Source organism: Tachypleus tridentatus, chromosome 9, assembly GCF_004210375.1.
Source record: "Tachypleus tridentatus isolate NWPU-2018 chromosome 9, ASM421037v1, whole genome shotgun sequence".
Classification (NCBI taxonomy): Eukaryota; Metazoa; Arthropoda; class Merostomata; order Xiphosura; family Limulidae; genus Tachypleus; species Tachypleus tridentatus.
The window spans coordinates 41,184,431-41,200,817 of record NC_134833.1 but is presented as its reverse complement, the minus strand read 5'-3'; the positions used below and the strand labels follow the sequence as shown (position 1 = coordinate 41,200,817).

General features: G+C 32.8%; 1 protein-coding gene across 6 annotated transcripts in view; it reads left to right on the top strand.

The window, feature by feature from the left end:
• LOC143225125 (uncharacterized) overlaps nucleotides 1-16,387 on the top strand; it is a 99,666-nt gene that overhangs the window by 58,937 nt on the left and 24,342 nt on the right. For all 6 annotated transcript variants that reach the window (XM_076453969.1, XM_076453972.1, XM_076453971.1 and 3 more), the window contains exons 5-8: nucleotides 700-868; nucleotides 10,052-10,176; nucleotides 14,522-14,651; nucleotides 15,067-15,252. In XM_076453969.1, coding sequence (XP_076310084.1) covers nucleotides 700-868; nucleotides 10,052-10,176; nucleotides 14,522-14,651; nucleotides 15,067-15,252 — 610 coding nt within the window. The remainder of the gene's footprint in view (nucleotides 1-699; nucleotides 869-10,051; nucleotides 10,177-14,521; nucleotides 14,652-15,066; nucleotides 15,253-16,387) is intronic.

Genomic DNA, 16,387 nt, shown 5'->3' with positions numbered 1-16,387 from the left:
TTATTTCCATTAAGTAATTTTAAATAAAATTTCAGCTCACAATCATCTATTAGTTATATACAATAGTTTTTCAACTCTTACAAAATGTGTACACATCTTTCGTGTTTTCGTTTATATAAAAAATGCTTACTTTTACGTTAAGAAATATTGTTTTTTTTATTTCAATAAAATGAAATAAAATCCACATCTGTGAAACACTAATATATTTATCGATTCGTAAACATCAACACCTGGATACTCTTGTAGCATTGAATGTTAATAAGCCTGATCATAGAGATAAATAGTACGAACTGTGACATCATTGAAGTTTGTTATTTTTTCTCAGGAAGAAGCAAAGGAATTTCAAAGGTCGAATTATTTGAAACGATCATTGAGCTGAAGTAAACAGAATTTTCTTCAAAAGAGTTTAAAGTGCTACACTAAAACAAAAGAAATAATATTTGCTTGTTTTAGTATTTGATCGTTGAAGTGCCTTCTTTAACATGTCGAGTTGACTCTATAGGTTCTTCTCACCCTTTCATTTTTTCTTTTGTATTGAGTTCTTTTATATTAAAGAAAAACTTAAATACACGTATGATTAAAGAACTGTATTGTTGTTCTTGATGTTTTAAAATGTCATTGGCATTTAAAGAAGCAACATCCATTTGCGGTTTTTGTTTTACATTTATAATTATGAGTCGTTGAACATGTTTGTTCCAGATTTTCTCAGATGGTAGCAGACTACACAAACAGACAGCATTTTATTCACAGTGTTATCCGATATCTCCGAGAATACGGATTCGATGGATTAGAGGTGGACTGGGAATACCCTGGATTTAGAGATGGAGGATCAGAAGGTGACCGCTATGGTTATGGACAATTAATCAGAGTAAGAAGTTTTTAATGCAGTAACAAAAAATGAATAGACAAATCTAAAACCCAAGAACTGAGAGTGCATTATGTTTATAAGACTAATAATGCTTATTTTGATGGTTACGATTATTTCTTTCAGCAGCAACCCCACAATTTTCATCATGACAGATTAATTTGAAAGTATTTATTTTAACAGATAGTCCACAAAACCTCCACCATATATTGGAAGATATTCCTGAAAGCTTGTGAACTTTGGTCAACTTCAAATTCTTATTTATTTTTTCGTTAACCATACCAAGAGACATGTCTAGCTTCGTCACAATTATTTCTTTGAGTTGGAGGATTCTCTTTCGTCTCTAAAACATTCATTTAGAGGAAAGCATTATTCTAAAGTGGCTTAGATTGTATGTTTGGAGTCTGTTCTGTTTCGAACGCCCTATTTGGTGAGCTTTCCCACTTCTATAGATGACTGACCGCTCTTATGTTTGAAATTACGATCTTCTTCTCTAGATTTCTTAATATTCTTGCTGTACAATTATCGTTCGTTAATAAATGCCTCTAAACAAATTTACCCTAGTGTCACTACACTACCAAATGGTCGGAACTTCGTTGTGAACCAAGTATAAAACTGTTCCATGAGCTCTCAATTACATCGGCACACCGCTACATTAGTGTGCACAGGTAATGTTTATAAAGTGTGATCAACCCTTTGTGGAAGAGTTTGAAACTATTGATGAAAGATTTCCTACCTATTACTAAATTTATCAGGCCTATTGCTTCTCTATAATTTGTTATCGTGTTCATAAACGTGTTTCAGGAATCAGACCTCAGAGATTTAGTAATAATTGGATAGACCTTCGGCAACAGTTTCAAGCACATCCGTAAAAGTTTAATCACACTTTATAAAACACTATTTGTATAAGCTAATGTAGTGGAATGCTGCTGCAATTGAGAATCTATGGAGTGTTAATTTATCTTTTTCGTGAAAAATCTAAAACTATATTTTGATTTAAAACAACGGTCAGACGTGATAGGTCGAGTTGAATTTCAAGCCAAGCTACTCAAACGCTATCTGCACTCGCCGTCCCTAATTTAGCAGTGTAAGACGAGAGGGAAGGCATCTAGTCATCATCACCCACCACCAACTTTTGGACTACTCTTTTCTAACAAATAGTGGAATTTATTGTAACATTAAAAACTCCCCACGGCTGAAAAGGTGGTTGGTACGACGGGGATTTGAACCCGCGCCCCACAAATAACGAGTTGCGTGTCTTAACCACTTGGCCATGCCGAGGTAGATATGGTGATAGAATATATTCGTATTGGGTATTTAGTTGAAGGGTTTTTTTTTTTTTTTATATTTACCTCAGAAATGAATTACTCAACGCCTCCATCAATAAATAATACAAGGTTCTTCATAAATAATGAGATTGGAAATATACGGAAAATAATCTTATGCAATGTATTATTGTAAATTATAATTGTTATTAAAATTTAGACACTGTAACTATAGAATAATTTTAATAAAAATAAGGAATATTACTACTGAAACTCAAATTATAACGTAAGGAATAGATACTTCGTTCGCTTTATGGAGAAGTTACCTTGAGTTATCTGCTGTGCTTAGAGCAGAAATCAAACATCTAATTTTGTCGTTCTAAGTCCGTAAACTTACCGTTTTCACACCAAGAAACGTGTTACAAATAATAAACTTTCATCATTTTTTTACATTTTTGATTTATTTGTGATTTTGGATTGTTAAATTATATTACATGAGAAAATAACGAAAAACAAGTCAAATCACTTTAAATTGAATTTTAATAGAAAAAATTTCATTTACTATGTCAAGCAAGTTCTAAGATGGCGTACGTGGATGATGGGGTGACTCATTGCTCTTGATCAGCATTTGCCTTCTTATCACTTTGGTAATACTCTTCAGGTTGATGGTCAAGGAAATTACTGATAGTTCTACATCAGCTGGTTGAGTTTTTTTAAAACTAATCAGATGACTACTCTCTCGCCAACTTACCTCTAAAACGATCGTGATGGATGACCTTTGACTTTGAATGCCAGTCCTTCCATTTTATAAATCACATGGTTGGTCATTCTCACAACTACATAAGAACTTTTCCAACTTCGTCTTCACTTTAGAGATAATCCTCTCTTGTGGTGTGTATTGCACAATCATACCAAGTCACCACTATGAAGTCCATTCTTATCAGCTTTTAAATCTTATTGACTTCTCATTTTATCCGTATCTAATTTAACTATTTCTCGGGTAATTTCACACAAGGAACCAACAGTGTTCCTTAGTCTCACATGATACTTTATATAAGACACTGGTGCTTGAAAGTTACCAGGATGTAACAGATGGTCAAATAGCACATTCACTTTCCTTCCAAAGATCAGTGATCATGGGATTTTGTGTGTAGCTTCATGTATTGCTGCTCAGTAACTCAGGAACACGAATGGAAGATCCCTATCCCATCGGTTCTAAAACTGTTCAAGTTGATCAAGGTCTTAGCTTTTATTATTTGCCATTGGTCTTTTTTAATTCACTTTGGTCATTTAATCTCATTTACGGGTAATGTACTGGTTTTAGAATTGTTTTATTTTTTCCTACACATTTCATATTGCTCTTTTAATTTTTTTAAGTTTTCGTACCGGTTGCTTGGCTCAGATAGCCGTTGCTTTGTGCCATAAACCACCAACCAATCTTATCCTTCGTTCTATGATGTTCATCCATATCAGTATCTAATTCTTTTAAAATGTATTATTATGTCTTTCTCTACCATTTAATTAAAAAAGGGATGTAGACTGCTCCCCTTGATGTTTCATTATTCTAAGAATTTGACAGATATTTGGTTCTCTATCAAGACCAAGTATACTGACAACAACTCATGCATGTAGTGCTTTAACACAATACTTTTGTAGGTCTTCACTGGTATTTCCATCCACAGCACAATTCACGTGGCTTACACCAAATCCTTTACAGATTTTTTAGTATCCAAGCTTTTTGAAACATTATTTTATCCCGTTTAGTGTCATCTTAAGACCTAAATGATCAGCTATGGGATCGTTATGGAAGTAATGAAATTACTGTGATTGTAATGAATGTTTTGTAATGCCTGTGCCTTGTATTTTCCCAGTTACACCATAAAAACCTTCACTTAGAATTAACAAATCCTTTATTGCTAGTACATCTTTGTATTGAGCCACATTATGCTGAAAGGATCATTCTTCCTCATTCACGAATGAATAGAATTAGTGCTTGTATAATATGTCTGAGTATTTTTCAGTTGATTGTTGGTCTACTTTACTTCTTTATATTTAGATATCTCATCTTTCTTTCTGTTCTGTTGTACTTTATATTAGTTGACTTTATTATATTGTGTTTCCACCTTTCCTTCGTGTTTACATTTTTTGATAATACGATGTCTTTGAAATGGTACATCAACATTCTAATATTTCTGTCCATGACAAGTTTCTGAAACCACATTGTTATCTGATCTTCTGAAATATATACGTTTTGTCAGCAACTTCAGTGCTGTATGGTATTTTTAGGTTGTAAATTTTTATTCGAGTATAGTAGATAGTACATTTCAAGCTGTACTTATGATAACACTTCTCCAAAGTTTTCAGAACTTTGTTACGAGCCAATGTTTTGAAAAATATTCAAAATATTTCGTTACTATTCTTAGACTTGATTTTTCTAATTGCAATAGTTACCACTTTTTACTATAATTTGTAAATAGTATGACCAAAATCGATATTTGTCGTTGATTACGGACGGTTTTCACCGTGACAACACCATTACGTCTGAGAGGTCATAAAACAATATTTTCGCAAACCCTTGGCACAGAGGTGTGTCTGTGGATTTTCAACGTTAAAAACAGGGTTTCGACACCGGTGGTAGGCAGAGCACAAATAACCCATTGTGTAGATTTGTACTTAACTTCAAAAAATAAAAATGATATAATTTATCTAAGCAATATAAAGTTCAGTGTTGTGTCATGTCACGTTTGATTTCTCTTAATTTCTCGAAATAAGAAAAGTCATAAAATCTGAGATGTATTTATTCAAATAGAATAGTTTGATTTGTATCTGCCCTTTACGACAGGGGGTGTAAGTGGGCCATAAGAGGAGGTGGTGTAATGAATGTTGATATAATTGAAATAAAAACACAATAACTCGAGCACTTTCGAAAGATGGACCTTTTTTTTTCAGGGGCAAACTCCCTTCGAATGTGCTCATGTTATAGGGTTTTTGGTTCATTTCTATCAAAACTTCTTGAACCTATGTGCTTTTATAATACCATGAGTGTTGATATAATAAGCCTAATGTGAAGACGTGGTCTGGGATCACATAGCTTAGAGCCAAGTGTATAATATTTATCATGAAGTAAAAATATCTATCCAATCTTAAGCCTCAGTCGTTTCTGAATTAAGCTATTTTCTTTTCTATCACAAACGTTTTTAATAAAAACCAAAGTTTTTAATTAACAGAGACTCTAAATTAAGAAATCAATAAGTATTTTCCAGTTTTGTTGTCCATACGTCTCATTTTATACTTTCAGTACATAAACTAACAAAAATAGCCGGTTATACCTTCGGACGTAACATAAAAACCATAATACACTGGCTTTTCTACATAATTGAACTTTTAAATTTAACTGATTTCTACCAATAATTATTCTAAAATAAGCTACGAATTCTTGTTATTTGTTATTGAGCACAAGGATACACAAAGAATCATCTGTGCTCTACTCACTATCGATATCGAAACCCACTTTCTGTGAGTCCTCAGACATACTTCTGTTCGCCCTCGGACTTCATTTCCTGAATGTTCTTAATTTTTATTAGTTGGCAAAGGAACTTACCAACGTTTGACTGCCTCGACAGCATTTTTGTATCTCTTTGTTAATCAAGTTTGATCGCAAAATTTATTTAGTTCAGTTAGCCATGAAATGTGAGGTTAGGATATGCTATGGGGTAAGAGTGGTAGTACTTGCCCTGTCACTTCTAATGGACTACACGCTGGTTTTCAATAAATAATAAGTTTTTTATTCATGTGTATTGGGTGAATATAATAAATAATAAGTTTTGTATTTATATACATTGAAATCGAGTTTCAATACCTGTGATGAGCTACTCTTTAAGTAGTTTTGTGCTTAATAACAATAACAACAATTTGCCCATACCTACTTAACGATGATGTGTATTATTAGGAATTATTCAAACTACACGTTGTGACGTCACAAAGATATACGAAGAAAGCTTGTAGTAATAAATAATGTGTGTGTGTGTTTTCGTATAGCAAAGTCACATCAGGCTATCTGCTAAGTCCACCGAGGGGAATAAGAAAAAACAGTAATAACGAAATAAAATCTAGTGAGAAACACGGCATGAGTAATTATATTGTCAAGGGATGAGAGCTTTCTTAACAAGTAAAACACTGTGATTTGGAGTGGGCAAACTCCATAAGTGTATTGTTTCTGGGGGAACTGGGAAGAAGTAAAAGTTTAATGTTATTTTGTGAATTAAATAAATATTACAAAATAGTAAAACATATGTTTTAAAATGTATTTAAATAAAATTTTTGAAATAATGTCAGTGTATTTGTTTTTACTTAAGTTTTAAAATTTCGTTTGTAGGTGCGCACACGACACCTAAAACGTGAGCACATGTGAAATCCAACAACTTACACTTTTATTATGTGTGATTAGCTTTGTATTATTTCTTTGATTTGCTTGAGCTCTGGGACTTGTTCGTGATTTATCCTTTGTTGATTCGTCTCAGCCTCAGGCTATCACACTTATAGCACCTTTTCTTTCTGTTATCTTTTGAGAATAGTGTTTATTCGTTACAGGTTTTTGCCTGTAGTTTCTGGAAATATGTCCTTTTAAGTTGTTGAAACATCATTTGTCCTGTAATTCACTTTTTCTAAATACATTATTGTATAATCGCACGTTTTGTGTTTTTGTTTTTAGATTTTAGTCAGAGAAAGTTTGTGTTCCCACCTTATTTGATTTGACGATCAAATAATTACTGGATGGTTCTTTTAGTTGATTACCTGCAACTTTTATTGGTTCAAGCTAGACCGGGCAGCTTTCAAACATTTAGTTTAATTCACTTATTCTTATACACTATGAATTGACCACGTAACAACGAATCTAATATTTTATGCAGAGCTTCTGGATAATATAACTGAACACGTCTTTCCAGATCTTCAGCAAATTTGGTTAGGTTCTCGTCGTTCTTCTGCTCCTAAATTTCTCTTTAGAAACATCTTTTGATGTGATATATTTAATAAGAAGACCAATAATGCATGGTAGCTGTAACAGTTCTCTGTTGGAAAATTGCTTAATATTTAAATTGAATATAATATTCTTAAAGATGTAGCAAGATGAATAGCTTATTGTTTACTACTTCATCCAATAACTTTGGAAATTATTTCAAACTATGCCTGATACGCCCTCCATATAACTATCCATAATAACACACGCTTGCAAATTAAAATTTCGATAAAGTTGTTTTGGTTTTAGTAACGGATTTTTCCATAGTTTAGCTACGCAGGTTTCGAAAATACTATCCATTTTCTTCTATCACGTAAGGATTCTTTACAAACAAGGTAGAAATACAAATCATACTTTGATCAACTTTACAATAAATTTACCGTAAATATGACAGAATATGTTTGGGCTATTTACATGACCTCCCGTTACCATAGCGACAAATAAATAAAATTGAAAAGACAAAAATGATGTCAATGTACGCACACATAAAATATTATACAGAAATGACACATCATGTGACCTGTTAACCGTTTATATTTTAGCGCTCTGTTTCTCGTGGGTTCTAAAACGATCGAAAATATTATCACGTAACGATTGGTCTAGAAAAATCTATAGCCAGTGGTTGTCAACATTTTAAGCATTACAATACGTGATCCGATTTCAATAAAATTATTCACCTACGAAAAAGTACGTATGTCGTTTTGTGAAAAATCTGTACGCGATGGAAAAAATGAATATAGTTTTCAGATTCAGCGTACAGGAATTACTATAGAACATGCAAAACGTTCAAGACAATCAAAGCGTTGCAGGACTGGGTAATCTGTTGATTTCTCAATTGGCCAATAATGCTAAACTGGCTTACTAAATTCTATAATTTGACGAAATAGTCGATTGATTGGAGTTTTACAGGAAGATCTATCAGCCATAGAGGGCAAAATATTAATAATAACGTATGTAAACCGGATAAGCTCTCCTATTTCACAAATTATATTTGAGGTTGAATTCTTGAGCGGATGGAGAGAAAAGTTTGATTGGTTTGCTAATTACATTTACATGTGTTTTATCCTGGACTTAATGTTTTCTTGTATACCATCGATCTTGTAACAATCCTCCTGTAGATATCCTATGGCTTTTTCATCTTCAATCAGTACATTTTCTAAGGTTTATTTGATCTTGTTTTAATCATATCTGTTTTTATTCATAATTTTAAATCTTGTTCTTCCTTAATTTCCCGTTCCTTTCTTCTTGATATTCCTTTCATTTTGTTTTTCTTCCAATTATCTGTCTTGTTAAATTTTCTACTTGTTTATTTTCGATGTTTTTTCCATTATTTTATTATTTTCATAAACTTCCATCAAATCTCGTCAAATCGAAGCTGAGTATGTATTAAATGTTATTTTCAATAAAATGATGGTATTCCTTACACCATTGTTGAATATTTTAGTGAAAGAAAAGTCGAACCAGCAAAATAACAGAAAAAATTACTTTTAAAATTGCCCATAATGGCCAGGCGATTAGGACGCTCGACTTGTAATCTGACGGTCGCGGATTCGAATCCCCGTCACACCAAGCATGCTCGCTCTTTCAACCGTAGGAGCGTTATAATATCACGGTCAGCACCAACTATTCGTTGGTAAAAAGAGTAGCTCAAGAGTTGCCAGTGACGACTAGCTGCCTTCCCTTTAGTCATACACTACAAAATTAGGGACGGCTAGCGCAGACAGCTCTCGTGTAACTTTACGTCATATCAAAAACAAATAAACTTCTGAAGCTGTAACTGAACTTAAACAATCTTCATTTTTAGGCCTAAGTTCTCAGTAGGCACTAATATAAATATTTCATTTGCTAATTTATCACATTTTACGCAAGATACAGTGTATCACTTATTTGGTATCATAAGAGGTGATGTTCTCATTTTTTTCATTGCAAGAAACTTTACTGTAAACATAATGAATACCACTTATTATTTATAACATTGAACACCTGCTTTATGGTTGTCAATAACAAGTTTTGTTTATTGTAGAGCAAATCCACAGTGGGCTTTCTGCTGTATCTACTCCGTATTTTATCATCATAAAGTCCCTAAATTCATCTCCATATCCTACCGGGAGATAATACATTTCGATAAATGTTAGCAGTTATTCTTGTACATTAGTGATTTGTAACCATTTGTAGTTTGCAATGTTGGGTAATATAAGAAGATTATAAAATATCGTTTTTGTCGAGAATTTCTACCTTCTTATTTATATTTTTAGTGCAGTTTGCCTGTAAACACGTGTATTCTTTACTATTTAAACCGGTTCTATTACACACAATAAATGTAGGTAATTTGTAAATACTGTAATGAAGACATTATTAAAAATGCATTCACTATTTATATTTTCAAACTGTTAAATGCTTTTAAGTTGCTTTGAGATCACAGAAATATGTTAATGTTTTATGATATTTGGTGACAAGTAATGTCGAAAGTGGCTATTTTGATAACGTTTTTGCATTGCTTTTTGCTAATAATAAATTATCCCTGGTGAGAAAGCAGTAAGTTTATGGACTTACAGCGATAAAATTTGGATTTCGATTTTTCCGTGATGGGTACAACCGATAGCTCGATGTGACTTTGCTCTAAGACAAAGAAACGGAAATAAACTTGTATACTGTCTAAAAATCTAGCATGAAGATTTTCATATCTCAATTGAAAACACGCTAGTGAAAAAGGACATTCTTTATACTTTATTACAAATGTCTTTTTTTATTGGCAATGTTATTATTTGTGATAAGATGTAATTTATGTGAATGGTCATCCAAGTCCAGTATATTATTTAATGAGTCTTCACTAACTTTGTTTCATATTTTTATTAGCAAACATCTTTAAAGCGTTTTAAATGGTATTAATTTGTTCTATTTAAGGAACTTCGTGAAGCTTTTGATGCTGAGAAAACTTCTGCAGGAAATAACAAGTTAATTCTATCAATTGGAGTGCCTGCCGGGAAGGAACACATTGACAAAGGATTTGATATTTCTACTATAACAGAGTAAATCCATATATTATATTTGTAACTGGCCATGTTTCACATTCGTTGATAAAGTGCCTTACATTTAAAACTACGTAGGCATGTTTCACTTGTAATCATAGAAATGCATACAGATTTGTAAATAAGCTCATACATTTAACCTTTAATGATAGAAATTGTTAATTTAGTTCTATTGTTGTACTTAAATTAATGTTTCACTTTTACTGATAGAAATCTACACATCGTTGTAACCAAGTTAATGTATTTAACTTTTACTGATATAAGTTTATATACATCAGTGTAACTAGATTAATATGTTTCACTTTTATTGATACAAGTTTATACATTGTTGTAATAAGTTGCAATTTTTCACTTTTGTTTGAGTAACTTTTTTCTCGACCAATGTAACTAAATCGGCATTGACCATGTTGCGAAAACTGCTTAGTTTCGTATACATACATCAGCGATTTCCATACATTAGTGAAAAGTAACGTCTGTGTAACTAGAGATATACGTTTTGTAATTGGCTACAATAGTTTACTTTTCAGTGTTTTTTGTCACATACACGGACTGTAAAACATTTCAGTATTTTTTGTCACATACACCGACTATAAAACATTTCAGTATTTTTTGTCACATACACCGACTGTAAAACATTTCTAGAAATCTTCTTATATTTTATCTTTGTGTTTTTCCCAACAAACATTTGACAAAACACTTTTATAGTTTAAGTTAAATTCTATGGATTCAAATTTTATTTAGCTATAGTTAGTTTTATTCCAATGTATCTTTTTTTTAAAAAAAATATTTCGCAAACAATTAATTTAAAAGTCAGGGAAGACCCTAATATTATTAAAATGATAGCTTCTATAAAGTCAGAAAGATGAATGGCTCATAATGCATTAAGATGCAGAGTTTTTATATGTTTAATAATCATAATGTTTAGATTCGTTAACCACACGCTTCTAGTTGAAATTGTTTTCACCTCAGGGATTCTTAAAAAATCTATACCTAGCACAACCAGATGATTATGATGTTGAACTCATAATCTGAGGGTGGCGGGTTCGAATCTCCGTCACGCCGAACATGCTCGGCCTTTCAGCCATAGGGGTACTGTAATGTGCCGGTCAATTTCACTATTCGTTGGTAAAAGAATCACCCAAGATATGGCGGTGGGTGATGATGACTAGATGCCTTCCCTCTAGTCTTGCACTGCTAAATTAGAGAAGCTAGCGCAGATAGCTCTCGTGTGGCTTTGCACGAAATTCAAAACGAACCAAACCAAAACCTTTATTAATCCCGTGCCAAAAAATTCTGACCTTGCATCTGTTTCTCGTATAACAAATTATAACATTTTATAACTATAAGGGGTGTTGTGGCCTTCATAGTGGCTGAGCTTAGAAGGCAGACACTATACCTGCTCAATGCAATCACAGTTTAATTACTTAGAGTGCTATAATCTGCTAATTCGTTATAGACAAACCAAAGGTTGACCACATTCTCACACTCTCTCAACTTCAACGGATGTAAGGCTACAAGTTCTTCATAACACATTTTCCCTCTTTTCCCGGCCCCCCAGTGGCTCAACGGTAGGTCTGTGGACTTACAACGCTAAAAACCAGGTTTCGATACCCGTGTTAGGCAGAGCACAGATAGCCGATTGTGCAACTTTGTGCTTAATTCAAAAAACAACGAACAACAACTCTTTTCCTGAATAACATTAAAACAACATTGATCGCACCCAATCTCAACTATATGTTTTTTAATCTAGACATTATTCCTTTCTTCGAAATTCTTGTGTATTTTTAGATTGTTTCACCACTCAGTGTTTTGTATGACACTGACAATTTCACTGCCTTCATATATATATATATATATCACATTACAATTAGCAGTCTTTGTCTAGATATTATATAAACTTCATGTTCTTATATATGTATATATCACTGCAACATTTCAAACACATTTCAGTCTTATATATAAATACATACATACATACACAGTTAATCTGGAAAACCTTCCATTTCCTCCTCTCAAACTTTACTGTTCAGGTCAATGCATAACCTTATTCCATAAACCTTAGGTAAGGTATTAAAGCTGTGGCCAAAGTTTCCCAAATGTTTCTTCATTTTAACAGTTTCCATATTTTTTCTTTAAAAGCGCCCTTCAAATGGTGTGGACATTTAGTTTGAGTTTATTTGTCACAATATTAGACGTCACTTTTATTGCTTGCTTATTGGTCTTCTTAGACATATTAACAAATACACTCTCATAATCTCATGCACTTTATCTCGTCACTTTGAAGTTTATCCTTAAAAAGTTTTAACATGTCTTGCCTGCTCATAAGGATCTAATATAGTTTTATTTTTATAATTAATTATCTTACTACTAAAATATTATCACACAACTTTTAGTTGTTACCCTAGTGTTTCATACTTCAGCATATTTGCATTATAAGTTTACATCAGTACTTCTGGATTCGTTACATATAATTCATATATCACTTTACCAGCCTGCTTAATTATACTACTTTGACACTAAATTAATTTCGAGTATCAGATCCAGTACTACAACTAACTGATTTACCTTAAGCTTCTAGTTTCTAGCATTCCATTTGAGTCAAGTGACTTTGCAACAACACCACCACAGCAAGAAGCTGTAATAACTTAGTTATTTTTACCACAAGTTTTAGCCCGCATAAAAAATGTTAATAAAATACAAACTGTTTACGCATTATAAGTTCCAGTTATTTAGTTTTTCTTCACTAAAAAGTTATTCAATAGCTCTAATTAAAATCCTAGTAATCTAACAAAGTTTCTATAGATACTGGTACATTATAGTGTTCATTGTTCATATATTTATAGATAGTCTTATTTTGAATTTCTCGCAAAACTACACGAAGGCTATCTGCGCTAGCCGTCCTTGTTTAGCAATGTAAGATTAGAGGGAAAGCAGCTAGCATCACCACTAACTGCCAACTCTTGGGCTACTCTTTTGCCAACGAATAGTTGGATTGACCGTCACATAATAACGCCCCCATGGTTGAAAGGGCAAGCATGTTTGGTGTGATGAGGGTTCGAACTCACGACTCTCGGATTACTAGTAGAGCGCTTTAACCATCTGGCCATGTCAGGCCTGTCTTATTTTGACCCCCCCCTGCAATGACACGGCAGTATGTCTGCGGACTTACAGGTCTAGAAACCGGGTTTCGATATCCGTGGTAGGCCGAGCGTAGATATCTCTTTATTTAGCTTTCTGCTTTATTCAAAACAACAACGTATTTAAAAAAAAAAAAAAAAACATGTCAGCAACGCCTCTAGCTCCAAGTGGGGCAACGGTAAGCCTACGGATTTACAACAGTAAAATTCATTGTTCGATTCTCCGTTCTGGACATAGTAGCTAGCTCAATGTGGCTTTGCTCTACAAACAAACTAACAAAGTCACTGTTAACTATAAATCCAGGTGACCTTGTCTTCAGTTTACGCCTCTTTCCACTTCTTTACTTTCAAAACCACTTTCAATGACGACGTTTCTGTTGTATAAAATTACTGTCGGCTTCACTTTTACTGTCAGTATGCTATTCTGGATTTTTTTTACAATACGTTTGAAGAAAATAATATCTATGGGTTCTGATTCATTAAAATTTTCTTTTGATAAACCAAATATTCACTTTGTTCAGCTTTTATAATATATTTTCTCGGCTTTATAGGTTGAGAAGCTTAGTAATTTTCTGTCTTAAATATTTCGAATATTGTTCGTCTTAATCAACCGAACTAATATAATAGTTTTAATCGTCATTAAGTTGTTTTTTAAACACCTTAAAGTGTATTAATGGCAGCACACTCCTTAGTTAACAATAATGTGGAAACAGCATAGCATGGAAGGTATTCAAACCTTCTTCTGTTAATTAAACTATGATAAGTAAAACTTTTTTTCCACTCACTCCAGACCTGATTAAGGACTCAGTAGAAATCCGAAACGTTGTCTCACGATCAAATAAAAATCGCTAGGAATACTTCACACAACCTCTGTTATATAAAATGCACAGAATTTTTTCAAAGAAGATAATAAATTATTTCCTAGTATTAAGTTACTCGCATAACAAAATTGGAAACCATCTTACAAAATCTTGGCAAAAATAGCAATAATACGTATTATCAATGATATCAAGTGTTGTGAAACAAGTTGTGTATTTTTGTGATCTAACATGGAATATTTAGTATTAAAAAGAAAAATCTAACGATAATTAATTTCCAATCAAAGAAAGATAATTACTTACAAACAACAAAGCTAAGAATCAACCTAATAATGACTATAGCTTTCTTGTAAATATTAAATGCATTTTTCAACAGTTTTTCAATTACAGGCACGTTGACTTCATGAACGTGTTATCTTATGACTACCACACACCTTACGAATCGGAGACTCATCACCACTCCCCACTTTCTAGACGTCCAGACTTCAGCAGATGGGACAGAAGAAATAGGTTGAACATTGTAAGTAGTTTTGCATTTTCAAATGCTATAAATGAGAGTATGAGTTAACTTTTATCCAACCACTCTTATGTAATACAAAAGAGCAAACTAAACGTGGTATTAAACTATTCTTTAGTCAGTGGATTTATCGAAGATAAATGTCAACAGGATTTTCCCCTAACGTTTAGAATTTCACACACTCCCTGCATCATCAGATCAATATTCAGTTTATGTTATTATATAATATTATATTCAGTTTATGTGTGTATGCATGTTCAGATATTCCTTAAACTTAGAATTTTGTGTAAGAGTGTGATGAAGGGAAATGTTTAGCTAATTTTCAATATTGTGTAAAAATCTCTATGATTGTTATCTTCAGAAATGTATTGGATGTTATCTTTAACAAAATATGCGAACTAAAACTGTAACCTACTAGGAATGGACCATAGACTATTACCTGGAACTAGGAGCTGTGCCGGAAAAACTAATTGTTGGTATTCCCATTTACGGACGAAGTTATACACTATTAGACCCAAAAGACAACAAACTTGAAGCTCCAACCGTTGGTCCAGGCAAGGAGGGACCATCAACTAAAGAGAAAGGCTACATGGCCTACTTTGAGGTACGTAACTTTCATGGCCAGTGTCGCCTTTTTTTACTGAGTATTGTTTACAATTTCATTTTCTTTACTAATGTGCACTTATATAAAACTAGTATAAATTGCTCTACAAAATCTGCATATTAATTAATAAAAGTGATATATAACTGAAACAATTAAAATTCTAGTGTTAAGCTCAGGTAATTGATAATTTATAATAAGCTGATTTAATTTCAAAGTTCTTAATATTATTTCTGCCTTTGTAGATTTGTAATGGGAATATATAGCTCCGATTCTTCTTTTATGCAAAATTACAAGTCTCTGTAAGAGTGTAGAAAGTTTCTTTCGTTTGAGAGTTTGGAATTAAGTAGAAAGCTACACAATAAACTATGTGTGCTCTGCCTACCACGGATATCGAAACCCAGTTTCTGGCGTTGTAAGTCCACAAACATACGGTTGTGTCACTGAGGAGGGGGGGAAGCAAGTATAGAAAGCACTAAATACAGGTAGTAATATAAAATAAATAAATGGAGTATATTTAGAAAATTTATTTTCGAAATTATCATATTTCTTTAAATTTGGTACAATTATACTTTATACGTGGACGTAATTCACTCAACAAATCCGTCTTTAAGATTTCATGATTTTGACTATTTTTGTAACATAACATGGAATGCTTAGTATTGAAAAAAAAAAAGCCAACGATAATTAGCTTCTATTCAAAGAAAACTACTTACTTATAGTCAAACTGAACTGTAATAATAATGGCAAGTCTGTGTGTGTATGATTGCCAGTAAAGAACTTAGAAATCTCAGATTTTACATTCATACTAAAAGGACCCGAAGGATATGCATCTGGGTATTATTATTTATCCACATGCATCCGTAGGTGCATCTTTTTTTGTGAAGTAATCAAGTTATACACCACATAGAAAAGAATATGAGGCTGTCGTAGCTCCAAGATCAAAGAACCTACAAATTCGAAATTTTGCAAACATACTAATAGACCCTGAGAGTGTGCATCTGGTTATTTTTGCACATTCACGTGCGCACTTGCATGCATATCTTTCTACAGAAGTAATCTATGTGAAAATCACATAGGAAGGAAGTGGTTCCTTATATAAAAACTTTTAATGTCTAGGAAAACCAATGCGTTTTGG